Consider the following 23,231-nt stretch of genomic DNA (forward strand, 5'->3'; position numbering starts at 1 on the left):
CATGTCATCTTCGGTACAAAAATCTGTAAGGGATACATTTGTGCATCCTCACTCTGAGCCCCCCAGAAGTTTCCTCTCTCTCCTCCAGTCGCATCTAAAAAAATCAGAGATCCTTCATCACAGGAACGATTCCAGAGTCAGTCGAAGAGAGACAACGTGAAGATGTGTAGATCCGTGTATAGAGAGGAACCCTGAAAGATGCCTCAAGGTGGTTAAGAGGAAACATTTATTGGGCCACGAGAATTTAACACCACAAGAACAGATATTTTAATTTTTAATTTTATTATTTCCCACTTTTACAACCCTTCCACTTGACTCCTCTTGTGTGCATCACTCCGACCTGCCAGAACACGTAGCATCAACCTCAGGCCAGTCAGACGGTTTCAGCCTGAGGCTTCATTCAGTTTCACAGCAGGTCGGAAACATTCAGACACACAGGAGAAGTCAAGTGAGGCTGAGTCGTAAAGACACCATAAAATAAAACTCACACTTCCAATCTCTGTGTGGGGAGTAGAAAAGCACTCACAAAGTAGCCTGTTGGAATATTAACGCTGCAAAACAAAGAACAAACAGCAAAAAGGAGATGTGCAAAATCAGACTACAGACCTTTTAAAGGCCTTTTTGCTGATGCTAAGATTCTGTCCTCGCCTTAAAGCTGATTCATGATTGGCTGCTCTGATTTTAAAGGTGACAAACATTTCTGTTATAAACTGCAGTAAAGCAGCAGATCATGGAGCAGCTTAAGGGCGTAGTAGTTCTGTGAGATTCCTACTTTTCTCCTCTCTGATTGGTTAGAGATCAGAGTGCTGACCCTGTGAGTCAGATTTGCCATCTGTGGCTTTAAATGGGCTGTCTTTGGCAGGAGAGAACTGGAACTCCTCTGGCACCTTGTCCTGGGCCTGAGCCTTCTTGTAGAAGCCGAGTTTTCCCAGCAACTTGTTGATCTCAGAGCGGGACATGTCGGACAGAGGGACCCGCTGAAGAGGGCACACAGACAACACTGTTAGTCAAGGGTAAAAAACTTATTTTAGATGTAATACTTACAATATTTTGAGGCTTGGAGCATGAAACCCCAGGCAATCACCTATCCTTGTGTAATGATTAAACCACCTTTGCATATACACTGACAATATTTGGAAAATGGGTGGAATTGGCATACTAACCACTAAAGCACTAACAACTAAACTCTTGGATTAAAGTCTAGATAGAGATGAATGTCAAGGACATTCAATGTGGCAGGAGTTTCTAGAAGTTTACTGGATATGACCAGAGTTTTAAAAGTAAATTCTGGGGGCCTTTGTCATAGACAGAGTTGTGGATAGAGTCTGAAGAGTCCCAGAGGCCCAAAACAAGGATAAAGAGCAACAGCAAAATAGGCCATTTGACAATGGCAGAGATTTGGCGAATTTTTAATGGGCACAACCCACATACTCAGCTCTGCTGCTCATTCCACAAATACATGTTTCTTGAAAATGGGCATCATTTAAAATAGAAATAAACAGGCTTTGGTACAGTTTAAGATTTATTGCCATGAAGCATTGTTAAAACAGAAATAATCTACCAAACACAAAGACCTTACTTTTGTGCTATGTTTAAATTAGAGAGGTAGGATTTTTTTTTCTTTTTTTCAGGATATGATTTGTATAAATTAAAAGCCTTTATTTTAATCTGACGCTTTAATATGATGAAACATAATTTAAACACATTTAATGCCTGTGTGGAGATATGATTTCATTGTTTTAAGAGTCAAATGATTAAAGCACTCACATTAGCTACTTTCATATTAAAAATTGAACATTTTGCAGTTAAGATTAAACGCTACAAGTTTAAATGGTACTTGACCATACTTAAGTAATGCATTTGTGCATATGAATTAATTACATGAAAGTGTTAACTTGATAAAATGCAGTAAATTAAGACTAAAAATTCTATTTTATTGTGTCATTTCTAATGATGCACATTTGAGTGCTGATAAGTGCCAAAATAAAAATATCATCATGTCATATCAGCACTCAAATGTTGGTTAGAGTGTTCTGGGGTGTTTACTGGAAACATGGGAAAGTAAAAACAGGGATGAAAGAGTGGTGGGGAATGACATATGGGAGCCACAGGCTGGACTTGAATCCAGCCTACCAATGTACATGGGGCTCAGCCTAAATGCTAATCCATCTGTGCACTGATAACTAGACTTTAGACATGCTAACACATACATACAGTTGCTCTCCCACTGTGTTAATGAAAAGAGGCCTGAATGGACAACAGAGGTCACTGCTGCTTCATACAACACTCTACAGACAAACTCGGGCATCAATGTTGTGGTTGTGGTTGTGACCTGGCCTAACTTTGAGCTTTGAGCATTTGAACTTTGAGCAAGTGCTGCACTATGCAGCACTTTGGTAAACTTGAATGTTTTTAAAATGTGCTATATAAATAAAGTGGAGTGGATTGGATGTTAAAAACATCATTGTAATAAAGGATCAACCTTTGTAATGTTCGTTGTTGGGTTGGTGAATATGGATATATTCCGGTTAGAGAATAAGGTCAGGAGAGAGAAAATATAGAGTCCAGATGTTTAATTATCCTTCACAAAACAGACGTTAAACAATTGTGGTTTCTAAAGAACAAGAGAAATAATATGCATGTAACCAAATTAACCTTCCATAATGGAACACAACACTACATCCTAAATATTCAAGGCAGACTATCATACCAAGCAGAAAACATTTTAACGACAACTTACAGTCATCAAAGACGCACAACAAGGGGATGAAAAACTCCAGCCTGCTCCTGTGGGCTCTGTCAGTGCTCTGCTGCTACTGAGCTGTGCTGCCGGAACTCTGGCTCCAGACGCTTAACGAGCTCAGTGCATACGCCAGTCTCTGGCTGAGCTCTGTTTTCTCAGGGCGTACGCCACTGCTGTTAGAGCAGGCTTTCTCACAATCATTGCCATCTCTGTTCTAGCATTCTTATGTGGATACCTTTTTTTTTTGTTTTTTTGGAATTCTGCATGTCTGAACCAGATTAGTTTTGAAAATGGATGAGGAAATCCTGTTTTCAAACATATCTTCCTATGTGTGGACTATTAGAGCCAGTAGAGCAGACAAAATTAATTTATCTTGAAATAAGTTAAAAATCTATCACAAAAAGAGTACATTTTGTTTGCTACATTCGCAGCTACTTAACCTATTAAAAGCAATTCAAGTCTAATTTTTCTGCTTTTATACCTTTAAAATAAGATATTTATCTGAATTTGTCAGGTTATGGGGGCTAATTGTACACATTTTTTTTACACACAGTGAATAGAGTCAGAAACAGGGATGAGAGAGTAAGGAATGACATGCTTGGGGGACTACTGCCTCCACATGTTGGATGTGTCCTAACTGCTAGGCCGCCTTTGCCTAAATTATATATTTTTTTAAGTAGGAACTAAATTTTCTTGCTAAATTTTGACTTATTCACTTGATAAATCTGTCTCAGGAGCAATGTGTTGGAGTCATAAAAACACTGAAAACTCCACTTGGAGAAAATCACAGTCTGATACTAAACGATTGATCATGCATAAAGCAAATAAACACGGGCTGGATTATTGAATTAAGCTGACTCTTCTTCTGTTTACATATGGTTTGAGAACAGAGAAACAGCACCAAGTCAGGCTTAGCTTGATATATGCTTAAAGGGCATGTTTGCATAAGGTCTCTTGCTGTTACAAACACCCACTTAATATAGTCTGCACGTGTTATGAAGAAGGTAGCATGGACTTTACAGGACGTGCTGTTCTCCACAGATTTACATCTAATGTGTCCTCAGGTATATTTGGACAATAAAGTATTCTGCCTTCTTTAACATCCTCCCCCTCAGACATCTCAGACTTATTATACTGCTTGGCCTTTGGATTCCTCTTGGCCTTGAGGACTGTGCTCTTAAAGCATTATTCACACTTGGCAGCGACAACTCCCACTGATTTCTGCAGTGTTGTTATTAAAGCCAACCTGTGGCAATCACAAAATTGGAAATGCTAAACAGGTGAAGAAGTGGAGCTGAGGTGGGTCTGAAGCGTTCTGGCAAACAGCAACTCAGCCATGCCTCTATGGAGGGTCTTCACACTGTCACAACTAAACAGATGTGAACAAGCGTCAGCAACAAAATCAGCTTGATTACATTGTTTCTTATTATAAGGATCAATGTGCACAATGCAGCACATTTTCTTTCGTCACCCTATCCGTGTGTCACTTGTCTTGAGATGAGCAAGGAACAAGGAAAGAGGGAGATGACAAGGGATCAGGAGTATCGAACAGCAATCTTTCTTTGATTTTCTCTCTGAACTCAGAGCTTTTACAGTGAAGATTTTTGTGCATTACTATGCATATCTATGCTAGAAATGTTGTGCTCGGACTTGTGTCAACATGAAGTCAAAATCTGGACAATACAAAGCACAAAATGTCTGTTATTCTAAATAAAACTGACAGATTTCACAATTTTTACAAGGGGAAAGCTAAAAATTACAGGGCAGACATGTTTATTTAACAGATGCTGTATGGATAGTGATCATGCAATGCTGCAGGATGCAACACGATGTCTCATGCTTGCATGCTGTTAGGACACATTGTTAGCCTTAATATCATCATAGTGGATGTAAAGTGTGTGCCAATAAAAAAATAACTATTTATAATCAAATTTGTTTTTGAACCAGGCTGTAAGCATGTGTATTTCTGCTGTAAAAAAAAATGACATTCTAATATGGAGCTATATAGGGAGTCATGGTTTTTGGAGCCAGCCTCTGGTGGACAATCTAGGAACTACAGTTTTTTTTTGTACTTCTGCAATTGTTTCATTTTTCAGCTTCATAGTTTTATACAGAATTTATACTAAGTTTCATTATCAATTTTGGCAGAAATTTTGAATTTAGACTGAAGGTCTTTGCAACCCAGGAACAACACAAATAAATAGCACAAAAATGCAAATAATTCAGAGGCAAACTTTGTCAAACACACCAAGAGGAACATGATTTTCCAAATAAATTATGCACATTCTAAAGAACATTCACGCTATGCAAATCTGCAGTGTGTTTAGTACTTCCTCTGGTTAACAGTATATATAGACACATGCAGTAAACATCACCTGCAGAATTCAATTTGCACAACATTGCACTTTCTTATGAATTTAGAAATTAAAATTCACTGTGCATTTTAATTGCTGCAGCCATGCAGCACCCTTATGTTTTCCTACAGAAATGTCTGTAAATTTAAGTACATTACAGACTTTGCTTATCCTGTGCAAATGCACAGCACCCAACACCTTTTCATGGGAAAAAAAAAACCAACGTACACAGCCTTATACCTTTGCTGTGCTTTCAAAACAAGCACAACCAAATGAAAATGTCAAACAAAGACTTACATCCAGCTCTTTATGGTAGTGGTCTAGAAGGACAAGCTCAGGATCAGCCCCAGCGATGTGCTTCATCACCAGGTTGTGACTGAGGAACACACGGTCAAGGATCCTGAGGAAACATTAGAAACTCTACAGTGTGAAATTCATGAAAAGACACATTAGAAGTAGGAGCGTGCAGCTCAAGTTTAAAGGATACTAGAGAGGAATATCATCAACCACGAAGGCTTTGACCTGCAGACAGAGGATGACATTAATGTCAGTCACTCAGCGTGCTCTCAGTGACACATCTGTAGAGGATTATCTGAAACCTTAGACATGAAACATTAAATGTTACACAGAAGGCAAATGCTTCTAGGCAGGGATTAAGCTTTGGTGTCCCTCGCATAGTTGCTCTTAGTGTTTTGTCTGCAGGATTTCTTACCTCTCCGAGCCTGTTCAGCTGTCATCCACCACACGACTGCAATGAGAGAACATGAAATACAGGACATGGTCACAGGCAGCAATCGTAAAATAGGACATTACTTAGGTTAGGAAGAAAATATTTAACATTTCTGCAATAAAATATTTCTACGTGCATGTTTTATTTCAGAAAAGTTTTTGGGTCACATTCATTGTTCAGAAACACTTTATTGATGCTGTTTTTCATTAATGCACTGAAGGTGTCAAAATACTTGAATACTGCAGTTTTCCTGCAGTTTTAGCATAAATGAAAACAAGAAATGACCAAATATTGAGTGCAAATTATTTCTTTGTTTGTTGATTGGGTTTTGAAACAATTTGATATCTACTAATCTGAGTACAGAATCTACATAAAGATACATAATTGAACTCAAGGTTTAGGATTTGAAGTGCTCTGGTTTCGGTTTGTCTCTACAGATTTTTAAAGAACAGCTAACAACCCATTATGGATTAGATTCCCTCTCTACCAGAAACACATCAGAAATATATTAGATATTTTACTAATACTGTTTACCGCAGTGAAGCCAGTGCAATATTACAGGGCAGGTGCAAAATAATATTCTACCTGTAACTCTCTCTTAATCTGGGTCAATGTGGACCACTGTCAGTCTGTTATTGCCTGTTTTTGTTTTATTTTCTTGTGATGAATGTATTGATTGTGAGCAGCACTGCACTTATGTCCATGACAAATTTCCCCCAAGGGACAATAAAGTTTTTTCTTATCTTATCTTATCTTAGAAAGGATTGAACCAAACTCCATTCGAAAAACATAACATTTATTTTTTTCTCTCTTCTACTAAGGAGAAAACTGACAAAAATTTGCATCATGATCTTGTTGTTTCATGCATAATTAATTCACCTTTACTGCAAGAAAATCTGATTAAAACTAGCTTCTTTATTGGGCTTATACCACTAAAGTGAGTGCGAGTAATGTCAAGGCATCTCATGCTCAGTTTAGTGTGGACCAAGGTTATAATAGTTTCTGGTTTTTCAGTAGCTTTTATTTTCATTTCTTTTTACCTTTATTTTTACATTCAGTTTATTTTTAATTAGTTTTTCCTGCTGGGTTGTTAGTTTAGTTTAGCTTTTAGTTTGCAAAAATGCTTCATTTTAGTTTAGTTTTTATTAGTTTTAGTGTTAGTTTTAGTTTTTTCAGCAACATCGCATAACTGTCAGGGCCGATATCCAAAAGGGCCATCACTTTTCATTTCATTTACTCAATTTTGTTGTTTGTACAAAGCTTAAGACCAAAAATTACCATCATGTGAAGTCATCTCCAATCAAATGAGCGGATTTTACCCTCTCCAGGCATGGGCATACATGTCAGTCATTATGCTGCTGTCAAATACTCAAACTAAGGACATTTTGTCTATAATTTTATTTTATTTTAGTTACTTTTCTTTTGAAAGCTTAGTTTTAATTTAGTTTTGGTTAACTAAAATCATTTTTACATTTAAGCTTAAGTTATTTAGTTGGTTTTAGTTAACTATAATAACCGTGATGAGGACTCATCAGATGAACGTCGCTACAGGCTTTACAGTGTGGATATAAACACCGCAGAGAAAAAGACATTTTGTCAGGACTTAGTTTGCCAAAGCTGCCGGCTTCACTGAAACTACAGAAAATTCACCTTTATTCCTAGAGGTAAAAAGCATTTATCAGATGATGATTGACAATTACTGATGGGTTCTGTAATTATATATTTACTTTAATTAGTGATGTTCCTAATCAAATAATTTCACATCTGTTTAATGTCAATAATAATTGTGTTTAATCAACTAATTTTAAGTGACGAACAGAACGGAACTCTGTACAGAGAACAGTCATAATTGAGCAATGTTAATCTAAGGCGGCATCACAGCAGCAGTTTGTAAACGGTGTGAAGAAGGCTCACAGAATGTGGCTAGCAGTGCTAGCACTGCTGCATTTGATCCTCTTTGCAGGTTAACATTCAAATTCCTGTGCTGAATAACGTCACTTATTGCTTCGGTTTTATGCAAGTATAACCTGACACAGCCTACGTGCAACTTTGTACCTGTTTTGAGGTTAAAATAGTGCTAAACTGTGCTGTTCCCATGAGATGCTATTATTGCTATCCATTCATTGCTGTTTTACATTTGATTAAAGAGCATTTTGGCATTTTTAATCATACTGTTGCCAATTTACACCAATTTTTGTCTAATTTGTACCTATTTTATCACTTTTTCTCATCAATTTTAACACATTTTTGCAGCTTAAAACCCATTTTTGTCCATTTGAAACTCTTTTCGCCACTTTTTTCTGCCTGTTTTTGCCACTTCTGAACCAATTCTTGCAACTTTCTGCCTACTGTGGGCTCTGTCGACACATAATTGCCACTATTAACCCCTTTTGCCACTTTTTAAGCCACGTTTCACAATTTGATATGCCCAATTTTGCAAGTTTTTGACTATTTCTACCTCAGCTAACCCTTTTTGCCAGCTTATATCAATTTTGCATCCCATTTCACCAAATTTCCACTTATTGTTGCCATTTCTTTTACTTTTAAAATCAAATTTCAACACCTTTTCCATCATTTCTTGCCACTATTAACCCATTTTAGCTATTTTTTATGTATTCTAATTCTGTTTTTTAACAAAATGATTTACATTTTCAAGAGGGCTACTTACTACACAAATGAATTAAAATTTGTTTCTTTGATAAGAGTAGTTATTATTCAGGTTAAATATAAAATATCACAGCTTAACTTTACAATGGACCATGATTTTGCTGGCCCCCAGTTTAGCTGGGACCCAGAAAGCTCTCCCATTTTTCCTCCCTAACGGGCGGCCTTTTCTGCATGCTCTACATGACTGTTCTTGAATATACATGGCTTCAGGTACAGTAGGGGTCCCTGGTCACTGGCACCTTTATTTTGGGGCTGAAAAGGTTGAGAACCCCTGGACTAAAGGATGGAGAACTGAGTAGCAACAATTTTACAATAAAAGATTCTTTATTGGCAATAATATTAAGAGAATATGCATCTCTGATCAAGTTATTTAGGTAACGACACACCTTTATAATAATGTGAAATGAAGAGCTGTTGTTGGATGTAATGTGGAATCATTCTTTTGTTGGGGGCTACTGACCGTCATGTAGTCAAAGCCAAACAACTGGCTAGTTTCATTATGTTGATATAAAGCTAAGACCTTCTTGTTTGGACTTTTAGTCTTTTAGTTTTGTTTTTCACTCAATTCTTGATGCTTTTTTAAAATACAGCAAAGTACAATACTTACCCTTAAATATATATAAGTAAAAGTAAAATTACCGATTTCAAAATGTATTGATAAAATTCCAAATGCACACTAAGTATTACTTTCCACCCCTGGTACCAACTAACAAGGGATTTAACTCTATGTAACTGTTTAGCTGGCTAATCATGCCAATCCCAAACTTGAATCTAATCAGATAAAAACTCTAGGATTATGGCCACTTTAACATGCTAAGCATGCTTAGTTACTAGTCACTTACTCAGTGTGAGTTTATACGCTTTTTCTTTTCTTTTTATGGCATGAAATTTTTCCTGTTGGATTTGGCAAGACATACTTGGATTTGTAATTGGATTTATTCACACTGTCAACAAATGAGTGGAAAAGAACATGAAGCAGCTTCATCGCATGTTGATGGCAGGGTTGCTGGATACACACATCATCACTGCCACCACCTCACAAGGTGAATTTTCCTGAACAGTACCACACATCAATTCGCCCCAACTTCAAATGGAATCATATGTTTGACAAAGTCAAGGTGAAAAATTTTTCCATTTGCACTCACACATGAGGTCTACCCCGAGTATTTCAAGGCTTTTAGGAGTTTAGTGCATGTGTGAAAACGCCATGCTGTGGCATCAAATCAGCATGAATCCTTTGTCGTGAGCAAAGATCAGGGAAGAATCCCTGACACCTTTTTTGGAAACCTGAGCCTCAGGTTAGCAGGCGTGACTCACACAATAATGGAAACAGACAATGTGCTTTTCTTCGGTGATGCTGGCAAGGTGATGGCTTGGTGACACCCCGAGGGGAAAGAGCTATGTTTCTCAAAGGGCAGGGTAGAATTACAGAAAGTTTTGTGTAGGAATCAGACCTTGAGGGAATGAACAACCTCTCTGTTCCGTTTCAACATGAAAAACGACATCTGAGTCTTGCAGCAACACATAAAGGCCTGAAAATTTAAATGCTTCAATGCAATACGTTTTAAAATGATGCAAGCCTCAGTCACAAGTGTCAGATGGTAATAGATTTCATAAGACATGTGCACAGAAGAGAAATAAATCCATCAAAAATTGCAAGTGAACACTGTAACACCTTCAAAATTCCTCAAATACATTGGCAGCTTTTGAGAACTGAATCTTTCCAAGTGTACTTGTTCAGTCTCGACGGTGTGCTTATGACTTCTAGGTCAAAACCTGTGTGGTTTTTTGGTCAAACCACACAGGTTTTGATATAGTTTGATTTTAAGCTGTAGGGTATCGAATCAAAGTTTTACACTCAGCTATCACGACAACCCCATTTCACATTGGATTTGCGACGTATTTGTGCAATTTAGAGTGGGTGCAAGAGTTTGCCTGCGTTTATGGTGACTAAAACCAAGAAATTACTAAAAATGTGTCGCCTATGGCCTCCTCTCTTGTTGCTATACTGTCGAAACTGGCATAAATATCGTATGACCTTCACTAGGATCCTACTGAAGTTGAAAAACCGTGTTCGTGACATCCCCGTGTGATATAATGAAAGAGTATTAAGGTTACATACAGCTCTTCGTAGCTTTACTTCCCTGAACGGAGTCACGACACGCATGCGCTCAACACGGTCACGTAAGGCACAAAACGCCTCCATACACTCCTGTCACGAAATTTAGACTGAATAACTCTACTAAAGCTCACTGTTCATCAAATACGGTGAACTGAGCTGTTTCTGTACCTCGACTCTCGCCCTCGCCAGCCCCTCCAGCCTCTTCAGGTCCACATCATAGGCAAAGGCGCAGTGAAGGAAGCCGGCCAGCACGATCAGCCACATCATGCCTTCTGGTTCCGATCAGCACCAGGATTCAGACCTGCTCTGCTCAAGCACCAGAACGGCAATGTGTGTGGGGTATCTGGTCCGTAAAGATGATGCGGAGTTTATGTCACGTCCGGATGTCCTGCCACGTCAGATTTTTAACCCAGAGAAGAGAGGAGGAAGGAGGGAGGGGATGGCGCTCATTGGGTGTCTGCGAGATCCCCATCAAGATACAGATAATCCCACAGATCTGATATGCAATCTCTGGTTAATCCTAATGTTACGAGGAAATAGACCACTTTTTAAAACCTTAAACGAGCTGGAATAGTCTCCATTTATCCTCTTCATTTCGTTTATTAAGCTGCCAACAGATGGTGAGAGATGCCTGTTTAATTCTAGAAATATTTAATAAAGTTACTAAAAAATAAATTACACAATAGTAAAGAAATCAAGTAAATTGGACAAAGATTGAGAAGACACATTTTTACAGTGGCTTAAACAATTTTTTTTTTATTGAAAACAAAGAAAAAAACAATCAAATGAAATAATCATCAGACTGCATTAATGAACGTGAAGATGTAGATGGATAAATTATATGCTTTAATGGCAGGACTACATGACATGAATTGCTTCAGGATGGTTTGCCAGTTCTATGGAAGCCCAGAGAGGACAATATATTCATCCTTGTAATGTATTTTACTGTTGTTTTCTTTTTTTGGTCAGCGGTTGGTACAGTCAAGCAGAAATATAACTTTAATAAAGATGCTAGCTATGGTAGCACTTCATTCACTGGTAGATGGTAAATTAACTTGAGCTTTTATAGTGCTTTTCTAGTCAACTGACAAGGCCACACCTACCCGTTAATACCCATTCATACCCATTGACCCCAATTCTCACACTGATGGCAGAGGCTGCCATGGAGAATTGGCCACCAGTATTAGCTAGTCCTATTCAAACGCATCCATACCCATTTACACACCACCTAAAAGCAGTGTCTTCATCCTTGCTCATGTGACTGCAAGAGCTGAGGATTGAACCAACGACCTTCCAATTGCAAGACAAGCAAGTCATCCCATTAAGTTTGCCCAAATTTACCACAGTTAACACTGATGGAAATGTTAAAACCTGCTGAAAGTTCACCATCAAAAGTGACGTGATGGCAAGATTAGATTACATAAATGAAATGATGATTTGGGGGATTCTATGTAGGCTCCAAGATGAACTTGCATCCTTGTATTTCTTCTAAATCCTCTAATAATGACTGATTTTTGGTTTCTTAAGATTTCCACCTCTATGTATTTTCAGGCCAAGGGTCTGCATCCAAAGCCACTGTTTCTGTGCTGGTAGCACGCACGGCCTTCCACCAGTGCTTACTGCTGATTAGTTACTAAAGTTGATGTTTGCCTCCCACTGTGAGGTCTGATTTACCACTCATTTCCACTTATGTATGGTTACAGAGGCAAGTTGACAGGAAGTCTATTCATCTTATTTGCAATATGCAAAATATTTTGTCCAGAATTTGACATTGGTACGAAAAAAAATGTAAGGTGTTTTTAAGAGATCTGGAATGTTTTGGTTCAGCACAGCAATAAGAGTGAATTCTTTCAGCTCCTGAACATTAAGCTTCTACAACCTAAATTCCCAAAAATGGGACTCTGTGTAAAATGTATATGAACACAGAACGCAACTGTTATCAAATCTCATGAACCCATATTGCATTCACAATAGGACATGAACAACAAATTAGCTTTTGAAACTGAGACATTTTATCATTTCATGAAAAATAATCTGACACGCCACATAGACTGTTTATTGTTTGTTGTTTACTGATTATTGGGATCCCCATTAACATTGGCACATGGCCGCAGCTATTCTTCCTGGGGTCCAGAACATAAAATAGTTTACATACAAATAGTACATACAACATTAAATGAAGTAAAACATACATACACTTTCATCCCAACCTCACCACTCCTACTCAAGACACAGCAAACAACACGTAAGTTGATGGACAATCCTGGATGATACCAAGTATGCCTTAAACATTAAAAGATAATTTAAAAACAACAAAAAACCCAAACAAACAGCTGCAAAGTAGCGTATTAAGAGCAACAAAAAAAGAAATATATCAATCCAAAAATTTACAAAATTTAAAAGTACCAAAAATTGTCATTAAATTTGAGACACATTTTTAATCCAACCTTCATCTGTTTACCCACTTATTATTATTATCACTTTAACACTACAATATTCACATTTTCATTTAAATTAGGATTAGAATAAACATATTACATGTCTTTACGTACATGCAAATTTTTACATCTATTAAAAAAAAAACAAAAATGTCATTCTTTCATCAACCAGCTACTTTTAGGTTGTATTTCAAATAAACCCAGTGTACTTGATTTTCTGATAAAATCAGGTTGTTTATTCCATTCAGTGATGGCTCTGTACATGACAGATATCTGTAGTACACACGTCTTAGCTAAAGGTAAAGCAAAGAGACCTTTTGCAACCATAAATTTCATCAACACTACTAACTGTTTTGTATATCCATTGCATGTATATATTTCACATACATCTGGGAAACCTCACACAGAATGCATTTAGGAAGGGCAGGACGTTTCAAAAAATTCTCAGAAGGTGATTGGACTAATGCTCTGTCTGTCACATTAATGGTGGGCCAATCAGAGTGACAAGACAAAATGAGGTTGCATGCATGTGCAGCTCTGCTGACAACTTGAGCTTGACAGTCAAACACTGCCATGTTTATGACCAGTGGAGATTGTTGGTGGATTAAACTCAGCAGAAGAGCAAAAAACATCTTTTCCGTCAAGAGAAGCTGTAAGTATTGCTCTTGTGCTCTTGTGTCAATAAAGAAATGTGTTCCAGTTCTGATAAAACTGCTGTTATACTAGAGCTACATCCAAGCTAATCACTCCACCAGCAGCCATTGTATATATCAGTCTACATTACAACTACTAAACTATTGCAAACTCATGCTGAAGCAGCTCAGGTGAAGAGCAAGAACATCTTTTCAGTCATGAAAAGCTTTAATTTAAAAAATAAATAAATGTGGTGTAGTTCTGATAAAACGGCCACTATAGCTAAATCTGAACAAAACACTATAGTAGCAGCAAATATTGCTATCGTCTTCCAGTACAGAATTGTCAAATGACACTGATTAGTTACTTTTTCCAGACTTGGCCCAATCGTTTCAGACTGAAGCTTTGCAAGATGGATTTGCCTGATGACAGACATGGAGTATGGCCAATTCATCTGCTTTGCATGGTTAGATATCTCAAGGTTCAAGGTTCAAGGTTCACTTTATTATCCCTGTGAAGGGCAATTTGTTTCACAGCCAGCAGTCAAGACATGCATTCAAATCTATCATAAAGAGCAGCATTGACAACACAATAAATAGAAGCACAAGAGACTGTGTGCAATACAACAACATGTGCAATACAACAATAACAATCTCTGAGAGTACATCAATGTTCACATGTCTTATCCAATCCATTCATGATTTGTGCTTTCAGTGGCAGCCACCTCTGACCGCTCCCTGGAAGCTGTAGGAACGGGGCATTCTAATTTTCCATTTTCTCAAATCAAGAAAATGTATGTATGTTAGCATCACCTGAGAACCACTGAAATGCAGAGATATACATTTAAACTGAGTGAAGGGCAGGGAATTTCTCATTATTGAAGCATAGGTGAATGCTACTTAGCAAAAATTATCTAGTTCACATTACTTAACACTTTGGGGATCACTGTCAGCTGTCTGTCAGTGTTCTGGTGCTGTATATTTAGTTAGAAGTCATATTTTGATAAAGTTAACACAATATTTGATGTCAGGATTAGAAGTCTGTTTACGGTAATACTCCTTACAGGGTAACAGCGGAGCATCTGATACTCTGCCTCTTCTTTTAGAGATTGGACGCTGTAGAATTACAACCTTGGCTTGTTTAGTCATTGGTTAGTACATCCAGTTGAGCAACAGCTTTCTTTCATTCAAAACTAAAGATAAAAAAGGCTCTAATATAGGTGACAACCATAAAACGGTTCTTGTCTGCCAGGGGGCGGCTCCATGTGTGTTGCTGTCACATGAATGCTATGAATGGTCACAACTGTAACTTTTTGGGGAGAAGAACACCATAGCCTTTATAAAGCACCCACCAAAAAACAGAAAAAGTAGTTGTTTTATCTGCATTTTATCAAAACGTGGGTATTATTAGCCTTCGTTCTAGTTTATATATTTATTTAAAAGGAGCTCAGATAGGAACAAAGAAGGGAATGAAGAAAGAAGAAAGCTTTTGACTACCACAGGTTGTGACACATGATCACTGACCTAAATACTGCACAAACCCAGTGTTGTTGTCAGAGCAATTCACGGATATAGCAGTGAGAAAGATAAACTGCTCAGGCATATTGAAAGGATGGGTAAAAGACAAACAATCTTAAGGTTTTACTGGCCTTTACTCAGCCCACACAAAGTAACACAAAGTATTTGTTGTGTTTTTGAAACAAAATGTTGATTGACCATATTAAAGTGTGAACCGGCTCTTTAGACTCTCGCCATCTGGGAACAGAAACTGGAGTCTTTGAGCCTGCACTACCAGACAACAAAACACTTTCATTCACTGAGCTGTCCGGATGCTGAACTCTCTCTAACCCATCTCATCAACTCCAAAAAGGCCGAACACTAACTAAGTATAAACAACACCACTATGCACCAGCAATTCCTTTAAATGAAACTACTGTTTTTATATATTGTGTCTGTTTGTAATAATTTTGTTTTTCTGTTATTCTGAGGTCTGGGAAATTTGGGACTTCAATCCACTGTATTATATGGTTGAACTACTGCTGTGATTGATGCAGTATGTGGTTTAGCATTGCCTTCGTGTACAATGCAAGGCCTTCTCTGAAAGAGACGTCTCAGTTCTCTTTAATCTGCGGACACTGTGTCCATAGTTTACAAAAAGATTTTAAACTTTGATTCATCTGACCACAGAACAGTTTTCCATTTTGCCTCAGTCCACTTTAAATGAGCTTTGGCCCAGAGAAGACAACAGCAAATCTGGATTGTGTTCACTTATGGCTTTTCTTTGAATGATACAACTTTAACTTACCTTTTTTTGATGGTGTGGCAAACTGTGTCTGCAGACAATGATTTCTGAAAGTGTTTCTGAGCCCATGCATTGATTTTCAGTACAGAATCATGCCTGTTTTTAATGCAGTACCGCCTGAGGACCTAAAAATCATCAGCATCCTTTCGCCTTGTCCCCTGTGCACAGACATTTCATTTTGATATAATGTCCTGTTGATCGTGATACATTCAAAATCTTCACAATTTTACATTGAGGTTCATATTTCTGTAATTTTTCAACAATTTCTGATGCAGTGTTTTGCAGAGTATTAAACCGCTGCCCATCTTTACTTCTGAGAGGCTCTGCCTCACTAAAATGCTCCTTTTATACCCAGACATATTACCTGTTGCCATTTAAACTAATTAGTTACAAAAGGCTCCAGCTGTTTTTTATTTGTGCCTTTTACTATTCCAGCCTTTTGTTGCACTGTCTCTATTTTTTTGAGATGTGTTGTTGCCACAAATTTATATGAACTAATATTTTTAATTAGATAGTAAAATGTCTCAGTTTCAAAATCTAATATGTTGTTTGTGTTCTATTGTGAATAAAATATGGGTTTATGAGATTTGTAAATCACTGCATTCTGTTTTATTTCTATTTTACACAGCACCCCGATTTTTTTTAACTGGGGTTGTAAGACAAGCTGAAAGTAACCTACAAAATGCAGTGTTATACATTTAAAATGGGCTTGAAGTTGATTCATTACTAAAATGTTGTTTGGTAACAGGTTATCTTTAGGAATATAAAGATTTTCAGCAGACTGATTCATCAAGAAAACACTGTAAATGTATTCAGAACTTCTGGCTGAGGCGGAATGATACAGTATGTGAAGAGTCGGAACTAACTGACGATGGTTTTCTTGATAAAGAGCTTAATTACGGGTAATTTAAAATACACCGGAGATTCGGACTTGCTCACAGGGTGAAACCATTTAACCCTCGTAAGTTTTCTTTTCTTTTGCCATGCAGTTCACCATACCAATCACTAAGCGGCAGTAGTGTGTCACCATAGACTGCGAACACATAGAACAGCGGTTACAATCCTGACACTGATGAATGGCAATTTGGCTCGCGCCCTATCATCAGCTAACGGTCAGTGTTGAGTGTTGTTGTCATGGAAGCCAGCGGTGAATATTCGACCGAGCGTGTGACAGCCATGGAGAGTCGACCGTTCAAAACGCTGACGGCAGCCATGTTTGTAGGCGTCACTGCTATTTCTACCTGCTGTGGTTCTGTGAGCTTCTGAGTCAGACTTCACTGTAATTATTAGCTGAAAACCGTTGGCTGGCTGGCAGGCGCTAGCTGCTGGTTTACGGAAGCGCTCTCTCTGTCTGTTGCTGTCCCTGGACGCCTGCCTGAATTTTTGAAGGGCACGGGGCAGGACACAGTCTGCTGCTGCCGCCTGTGTCTTTAAACACAGAAGGAGACATTTACAGTGTTATAGAGAGATGTAGCATCGCTTCTAAAAAACCCACCTGCTCCTCCTCTCTGTCATCTCCGCGCTGAGGAAGGAAGGAAGGAAGGCGCTGAGATGCCGATGGTTTCGTCTGGAAAGGAAAGTTTAGTGTGTTTCTGGTTGTTGCTCATCACAGGCATCTTTTTGTAAATCTGCCATCGAAGCTCCACACCGACCGTCCTCCACATCTGCAGAAACCCAGCGTCCATCAGAAGCCAAGCACAGAACAACCAAAACAGGTAAAGGTGATTCAAATGTTTAGAAACCTAACTTGTGTATTTATAATGGCGCTAGAGAGCTAAAATTAAGAATCCTTGGCATTTACAACTAACGCTACAATCACCAAAAGACGGAGTATTGTGTTTACTTGTGTTATCTGACCCTCGTGCTTCTGTTGTTACTACCTGAGAGGAGATATTGACGCACTGGCCATAGGTGTGTGCTAGGGCTGGACAATATATAGAATTGCAAGGCAATAATTCCCAAGATTCTCTTTCTGAAATATTTTCTTAAAATAGAGAATTATCATTTTCTTTCTATTATTTGATTTAGGAACATTTTTGTTTTTGGTAGAAAATAAAAGATACTTATTGATTAGTCTTAGACATCCAAAACTGAGTAATACAACGTTTTCAATTATTAGGAATTGCAGGCAAACCCCAGCCCTCTCTCTAAATTGCACAAAATCATTGACAGCATTTGAGAAAGTGGAGGAAAAAGCAAGGAGTGAGTTGTCCTTATCCGTTTCACCTTCTTTTCCAGATGTTGCTTACATACTAGGGCAATTTTGCTTGTTCTTCTCCCCAGGTGAACCCACTCTCCCAGATGTTGCCAATGTATTTGGCCAATTTTTTTTTCTCTTTGCCAGTTTAACCACATTCCCAATGTTGCTAATGAATTTGAGCAATTTATCTTGTTTCCCCCTTGAGGTCAACCCACTTTCCTACATGTTACCAATGTATATGTGCAGTTTGCCCCACATCGCCTCCCGTATGCTCTCTAAATTGCAAAAATATGTTGACAACATTTGGAAAAATGGGTAGAACCAGCAAGGTGTGAGAGCTACTTTACAGTTTCACAATTTCCCACATGTTGCAAAGGTATTAGAGCAATTTTCCTTATTTCTCTTGCCAGGTTAACCTATTTTTCAATATGTTTCCTATGCATTTGAGCAGTTTCCCTTTTTCCCTGGCCAGGTCCATTCAGTTTTCCAGATGCTGCTAATGTATTTGAGCAAGTTTTCTTATTTCTCTTGACAGTTCCACCCACTTTCCAAATGTTGCCATAGAATTTGAACCATTGATCATGTTTTTCTGGGGTGTTCAGCAAACTTTCCCACCTGCTGCCAATTTATCCTTGCATTTTAGACATTGTTCTGTCTCTTATTGTTAAAATTTGACTGAAGATAAATATGTTTCTGTACTTTGATTCCACGAACCATTATTATAATCGAAATATCATTTTGAAATGATATTCAAGAGTATATTGAACATTTTAAAAACCTCAGCAAAGAAAAATGTCACCAGTGTTTTTGTGTAATTTAGATAATGCAGTCTGTCTGCAATTTCTGGAGATGTAAACTAAATAAAAAATGCTCAGTTTTGGGTGTCTAGGACTTCTGTGGTATCAAACAGATTTCAATATTGTATGATTTTTAGTAGCATCATGGCATGGCGATTCCATTTGTTATTTCTGTACAGGAAAAAAATGTCTAGGAATGAGTTCTGCTCTATACTGCCTCCTGTACGCATTAAATTGCACAAATACCTTGACAGTATTTGGTAAAATGGAACAAGCAAATTGTGCTCCTTATCAGCTCCACCCACTTTCCTAGAAGATGCCAGTGTATTTGAGCAATTTCCCCTTTCTCTTTGCCAGTTCCACCCAATTTTAAGATGTTGCCAATGAATTTGAGCAATTTATCTTGTTTCCCCAGTGAGTTCAACCCACTTTCTAACATGTTGCCAACAGATTTGTGCAGTTTGCTCCATATTGCCTACTGCATTCTCTCTAAATTGCACATATATGTTGACAACTATTGGGAAAATGTAACACAAAAGGGGTGCTCCTTATCAGTTCCAGCCACTTTTCTAACTGCTGATAATTCATTTGAGGAATTAAACTTTTTTCCCCCTGGGCATTCAACCCTCTTTTCTACATGTTGGCAATGTATTTGTGAAATTTAGACATTACTCTAGGATCCTTATGTTTCTCTACTTAATGATTCTGTGGATCATTGAAATATTGGAGGTTGTATCACTGTTAGGGAACGGAATCAAGAACAGGTTCCAGATGGGAAGTGGTTGCAATTTGTTTAATCCATTGCCATCATTGACATTTAATCTTAAATATCCCTCTGTCAGCAATTTTTGAAAATGAAAAAGAAAAGCTCAGTTTTGGGTGTCTAGGACTTCTGTTGCTGTGGTATCAAACAGATCTTAGTATTGCATAGTTTTTAGTAGAACCATGGCATGGTGACAACCGTTTATTTCTTTACAGAAGAAATAACCCTACTCTGCACACATTCTAAATGCATGAATATAACAACATTTGAGGAAATGGGTGGAATAAGCAAGGGGTGAGTGTTCCTTATCAGTTCAACCCACTTTTAAAATGTTGAACAATGTATTTGTGCAAGTTAGACATTACTGTCTCTCATATACCTCACATATCATAATGTTTCAGGACTTTATGATTGCATGGAATTTAAAAATATTGAAGACTTTACAATTTCCAAGAGTGGGACTGAATGATTTAGAAAATAATCTAATTGTGTTTTTATTTTTAACCGATATTGTGATTGTGATTTAATATGCGATTATTATTAGATTACTCAACTTATGCATTTTACAACAAATTCAAGCAATAAATCAATTCATATTATAACATACATTCAGTCAGCAACACTCATACATTTTACCATTTAATTGCAAAATTGATATAGCCTACAGTTTTACTTGGCAGAGACGGCTCTGCTCTAAAGATGCTTCCTGGCTTAGTCAAGCAGCATGCTTTGACTTTACAGGGAGTGCATGGCTTAAAAACCCCCATATGGATGGACAAATAAATGACAATGTAAGTTAAAAAAAAAAAAAAAAATTTCAGAAGCAATTAATCCATAGTAGCATGAATCTGAATATGGGGATGCAACAAGCTTTAAGCTATAAGGTAAGCAGTCGGTGTGGGGGAGGTAAAGCTTGTAAAGCTGCTTCAAAAATGAATGTATTAAACTGCTATTTTGACATATTTCAAGTTAAGACATGTCGCAACCTCTGCGATTTGTAAATTGTACAAGGCCATACTGCGATTTTATCTAATTTGCAAATTAATTACCCAGCCCTATTTGAGAGTATGGAAAATTGTAACAAGATCAATATATGGAAAAATCACTTGTGTATTTATACAATTTTGACAGTGTAGTTTGTCTGCAAAAACTTTGACAATCCAAAACAAAAAAAATTCCTAATTTGGAGTGTGTAGGGCTTCTGTTATTGTTGCCGCTGTATTAAACAGGTTTCAGTATTGTTTAATTTTTAGTTGAATTGTGGTGTGGTGACCAACATTTGTTATTTCTTCACAGAAAAAATTATAGAGGGAGTTGATTTGAACCACAAAGCCACCTGCATACTCTCTGAATTGGACAAATACATTGACAACATTTGGGAAAGTGGATGAAACTAGCAAGAAGTAAATGCTTCTTTTCAGTTCAGTCCACTTTTCCAGATGTTGCCGATGTAGTTGAGCGATTTTCCTTTTCTCTTTGCCAATTCCACTCACTTCCAAATGCTGCCAAGGAATTATAGCAATGTAGTTATTGCTGTCTCTCTTTTGAATTAGATATAACTGAAGATCATTTTGTTTCTGTAATTGATGATTCCTCAGATCATTAGAATATTGGAGATTTTAAGAGTACGGAACATTTTAACAACCTCAACATTGAGAATTGCCACTCGTGATTTTGTAAAATTTAGACATTGTAGTTTGTCTTCAATATTTTAGAATCAAAAACTGATACTGCCATACTTTGGCAGTATCAACCACGTGTCAGGCAGCTGACGAATGTGTTTCACCTCTCTACTATTGTTGCCTCAGTATCAAACAGGTTTCATATTGCTTGATTTTTCAGAGATTAATGGTATTCCAACCGTCATTGTTATTTCTTAACAGAAAAAATAAAGAGGAAGGAGTTTTGCTCAGTATTGCCTAGCCCTTGTTCAAGTGTGTGTTGCAACATTTGTCAGTAACTTTAACCATTTCTTTTTGGAAACAAAAACACTTTCCTCCCCTGTTACGATACTGCAGACGATGCTGATGAATCACTATCAGGAAGTCACACATCACAGATATGCGCTCTGGATCTGATATTTTCCTCCCTCATCTCTGACACAGTCATACACAAACATATGCACTCGCAGAAACACACGTCTGTGATAATATCTGGTGGCAAAATAGTGAATTAACACGACCTTCATCTACTTGTTAAGCCTGAAATATTGTCCTTGAAGTTGGAGTGTAATTAGGTCAGATACTTTATCTGCTGCTGTCCTCGTTCTGCCTAGATATCTCACTTCACCGTGGTAGTATATGAATATGTGCATGGGCTTAATACTTGTTTCCTTTTAGTATACAATGTATGAACTGCACTCTATCATTTACATAGCAGGCAGAATAGTTGACATGAAATTTTACATCCTCAGACAGCCTTTTCTTTTATATCAGACCTATTTTTAGTCTTGAGCTGATTTACATAACTAACTCTTGATATGAATTTGTCAGTGTCCAATATAAATGCATGTTTCACCCCTACAGCGCCAAACACATTAACTAGAATGTGTCTAGATTGTAATTATATGCTTGTAATGTAATATGTGGGATTCAGAGGAACGATTATGCTGCAGACACAGTGACCCACAGCTACTCTACTCTCCACAAACAGTGATTGACTGATTATTTCTCACCTAACAGGTTGTTCCTCTGTGAAGCTGCTGTTGCAGTTTGCATGCATTTCTTCATTCCTACTAACTAATCAGAGGCAGGAAGGAACATTAGTGCAGCGAACCAGCAGCTCTGTAAGACAGTGTTTTGTTTTCATGCACATGCAGATATTAGTGCACGTGCACTTTGCCTGTTTAATGTGGTAGTCCAAGCATAGAGGATTATTTTTACCCTTTTTGTCATTGCATTCTATAACTAGGATCATTTCTGCACAGATAGACTATGTTTGATTGGAAATATGTTTTCCTGTTAACTGAACACTGTTTAGTATATGCATGACAAATGTGTGGTAAACCAGATGCTGCTTTTACATCTCATGCTTCTTCTCCACTGAGAGCCTTTTAAGCAGAATGGAGCCTCTGTATTTGATTCCATTCGGCTGATTTCTCTAATTGTTAACTGACAGGCTTTGAAACTGCAGCTTACAACCTAATTTTGCAGTGCAGACATTATCCTGTGTGTTGTCAGCACATGTCTTCAGTGTTACAGTGTAAGCCCAATCCTTCTGACATCCTCCAGCCTCGGCTGTGTGACCTGATCAGAGAGATGAGGCCCGCTGGTTACAGGGCACAGATACACAGTGGCACTAGGACCTGGAGGAGCCGTCTACAGCTGTGGCAGCAGCTGCCTGTGTCATATCTGTCCGGGTCATCATTAGTATCCCTGTCACAGGGGCATATGGCCCTGGAGGCCCTCAGTACCAACACTCTACTTGGCTGTAATTTCAACAATAAACTCTGAGGAGGTGTGCAGAGTGTGAATCAGACTGTGG

At 37.9% G+C, this 23,231-nt stretch overlaps 2 protein-coding genes across 2 annotated transcripts in view; one reads left to right on the top strand and one right to left on the bottom strand.

Moving 5' to 3' along the window:
- Positions 1-265: 265 nt before the first annotated feature.
- Positions 266-11,005, bottom strand: selenom (selenoprotein M). The gene is made up of 5 exons (XM_041787874.1): positions 10,785-11,005; positions 5,810-5,845; positions 5,585-5,619; positions 5,395-5,473; positions 266-977 (listed from the first exon to the last, which is right to left on the bottom strand). The coding sequence occupies exons 1-5, from the start codon at positions 10,881-10,883 to the stop codon at positions 792-794; spliced, it is 435 nt and encodes a 144-aa protein (XP_041643808.1). The 5' UTR covers positions 10,884-11,005; the 3' UTR covers positions 266-791.
- A 6,071-nt stretch (positions 11,006-17,076) lies between these two features.
- inpp5jb (inositol polyphosphate-5-phosphatase Jb) overlaps positions 17,077-23,231 on the top strand; it is a 51,083-nt gene continuing 44,928 nt past the window's right edge. Inside the window, exon 1 of the mRNA XM_041787679.1 lies at positions 17,077-17,703. The gene's annotated coding sequence lies outside the window, so the exon portion shown is untranslated. The remainder of the gene's footprint in view (positions 17,704-23,231) is intronic.

This window comes from Cheilinus undulatus, linkage group 5 (genome assembly GCF_018320785.1).
Source record: "Cheilinus undulatus linkage group 5, ASM1832078v1, whole genome shotgun sequence".
In the NCBI taxonomy this organism is placed as follows: Eukaryota; Metazoa; Chordata; class Actinopteri; order Labriformes; family Labridae; genus Cheilinus; species Cheilinus undulatus.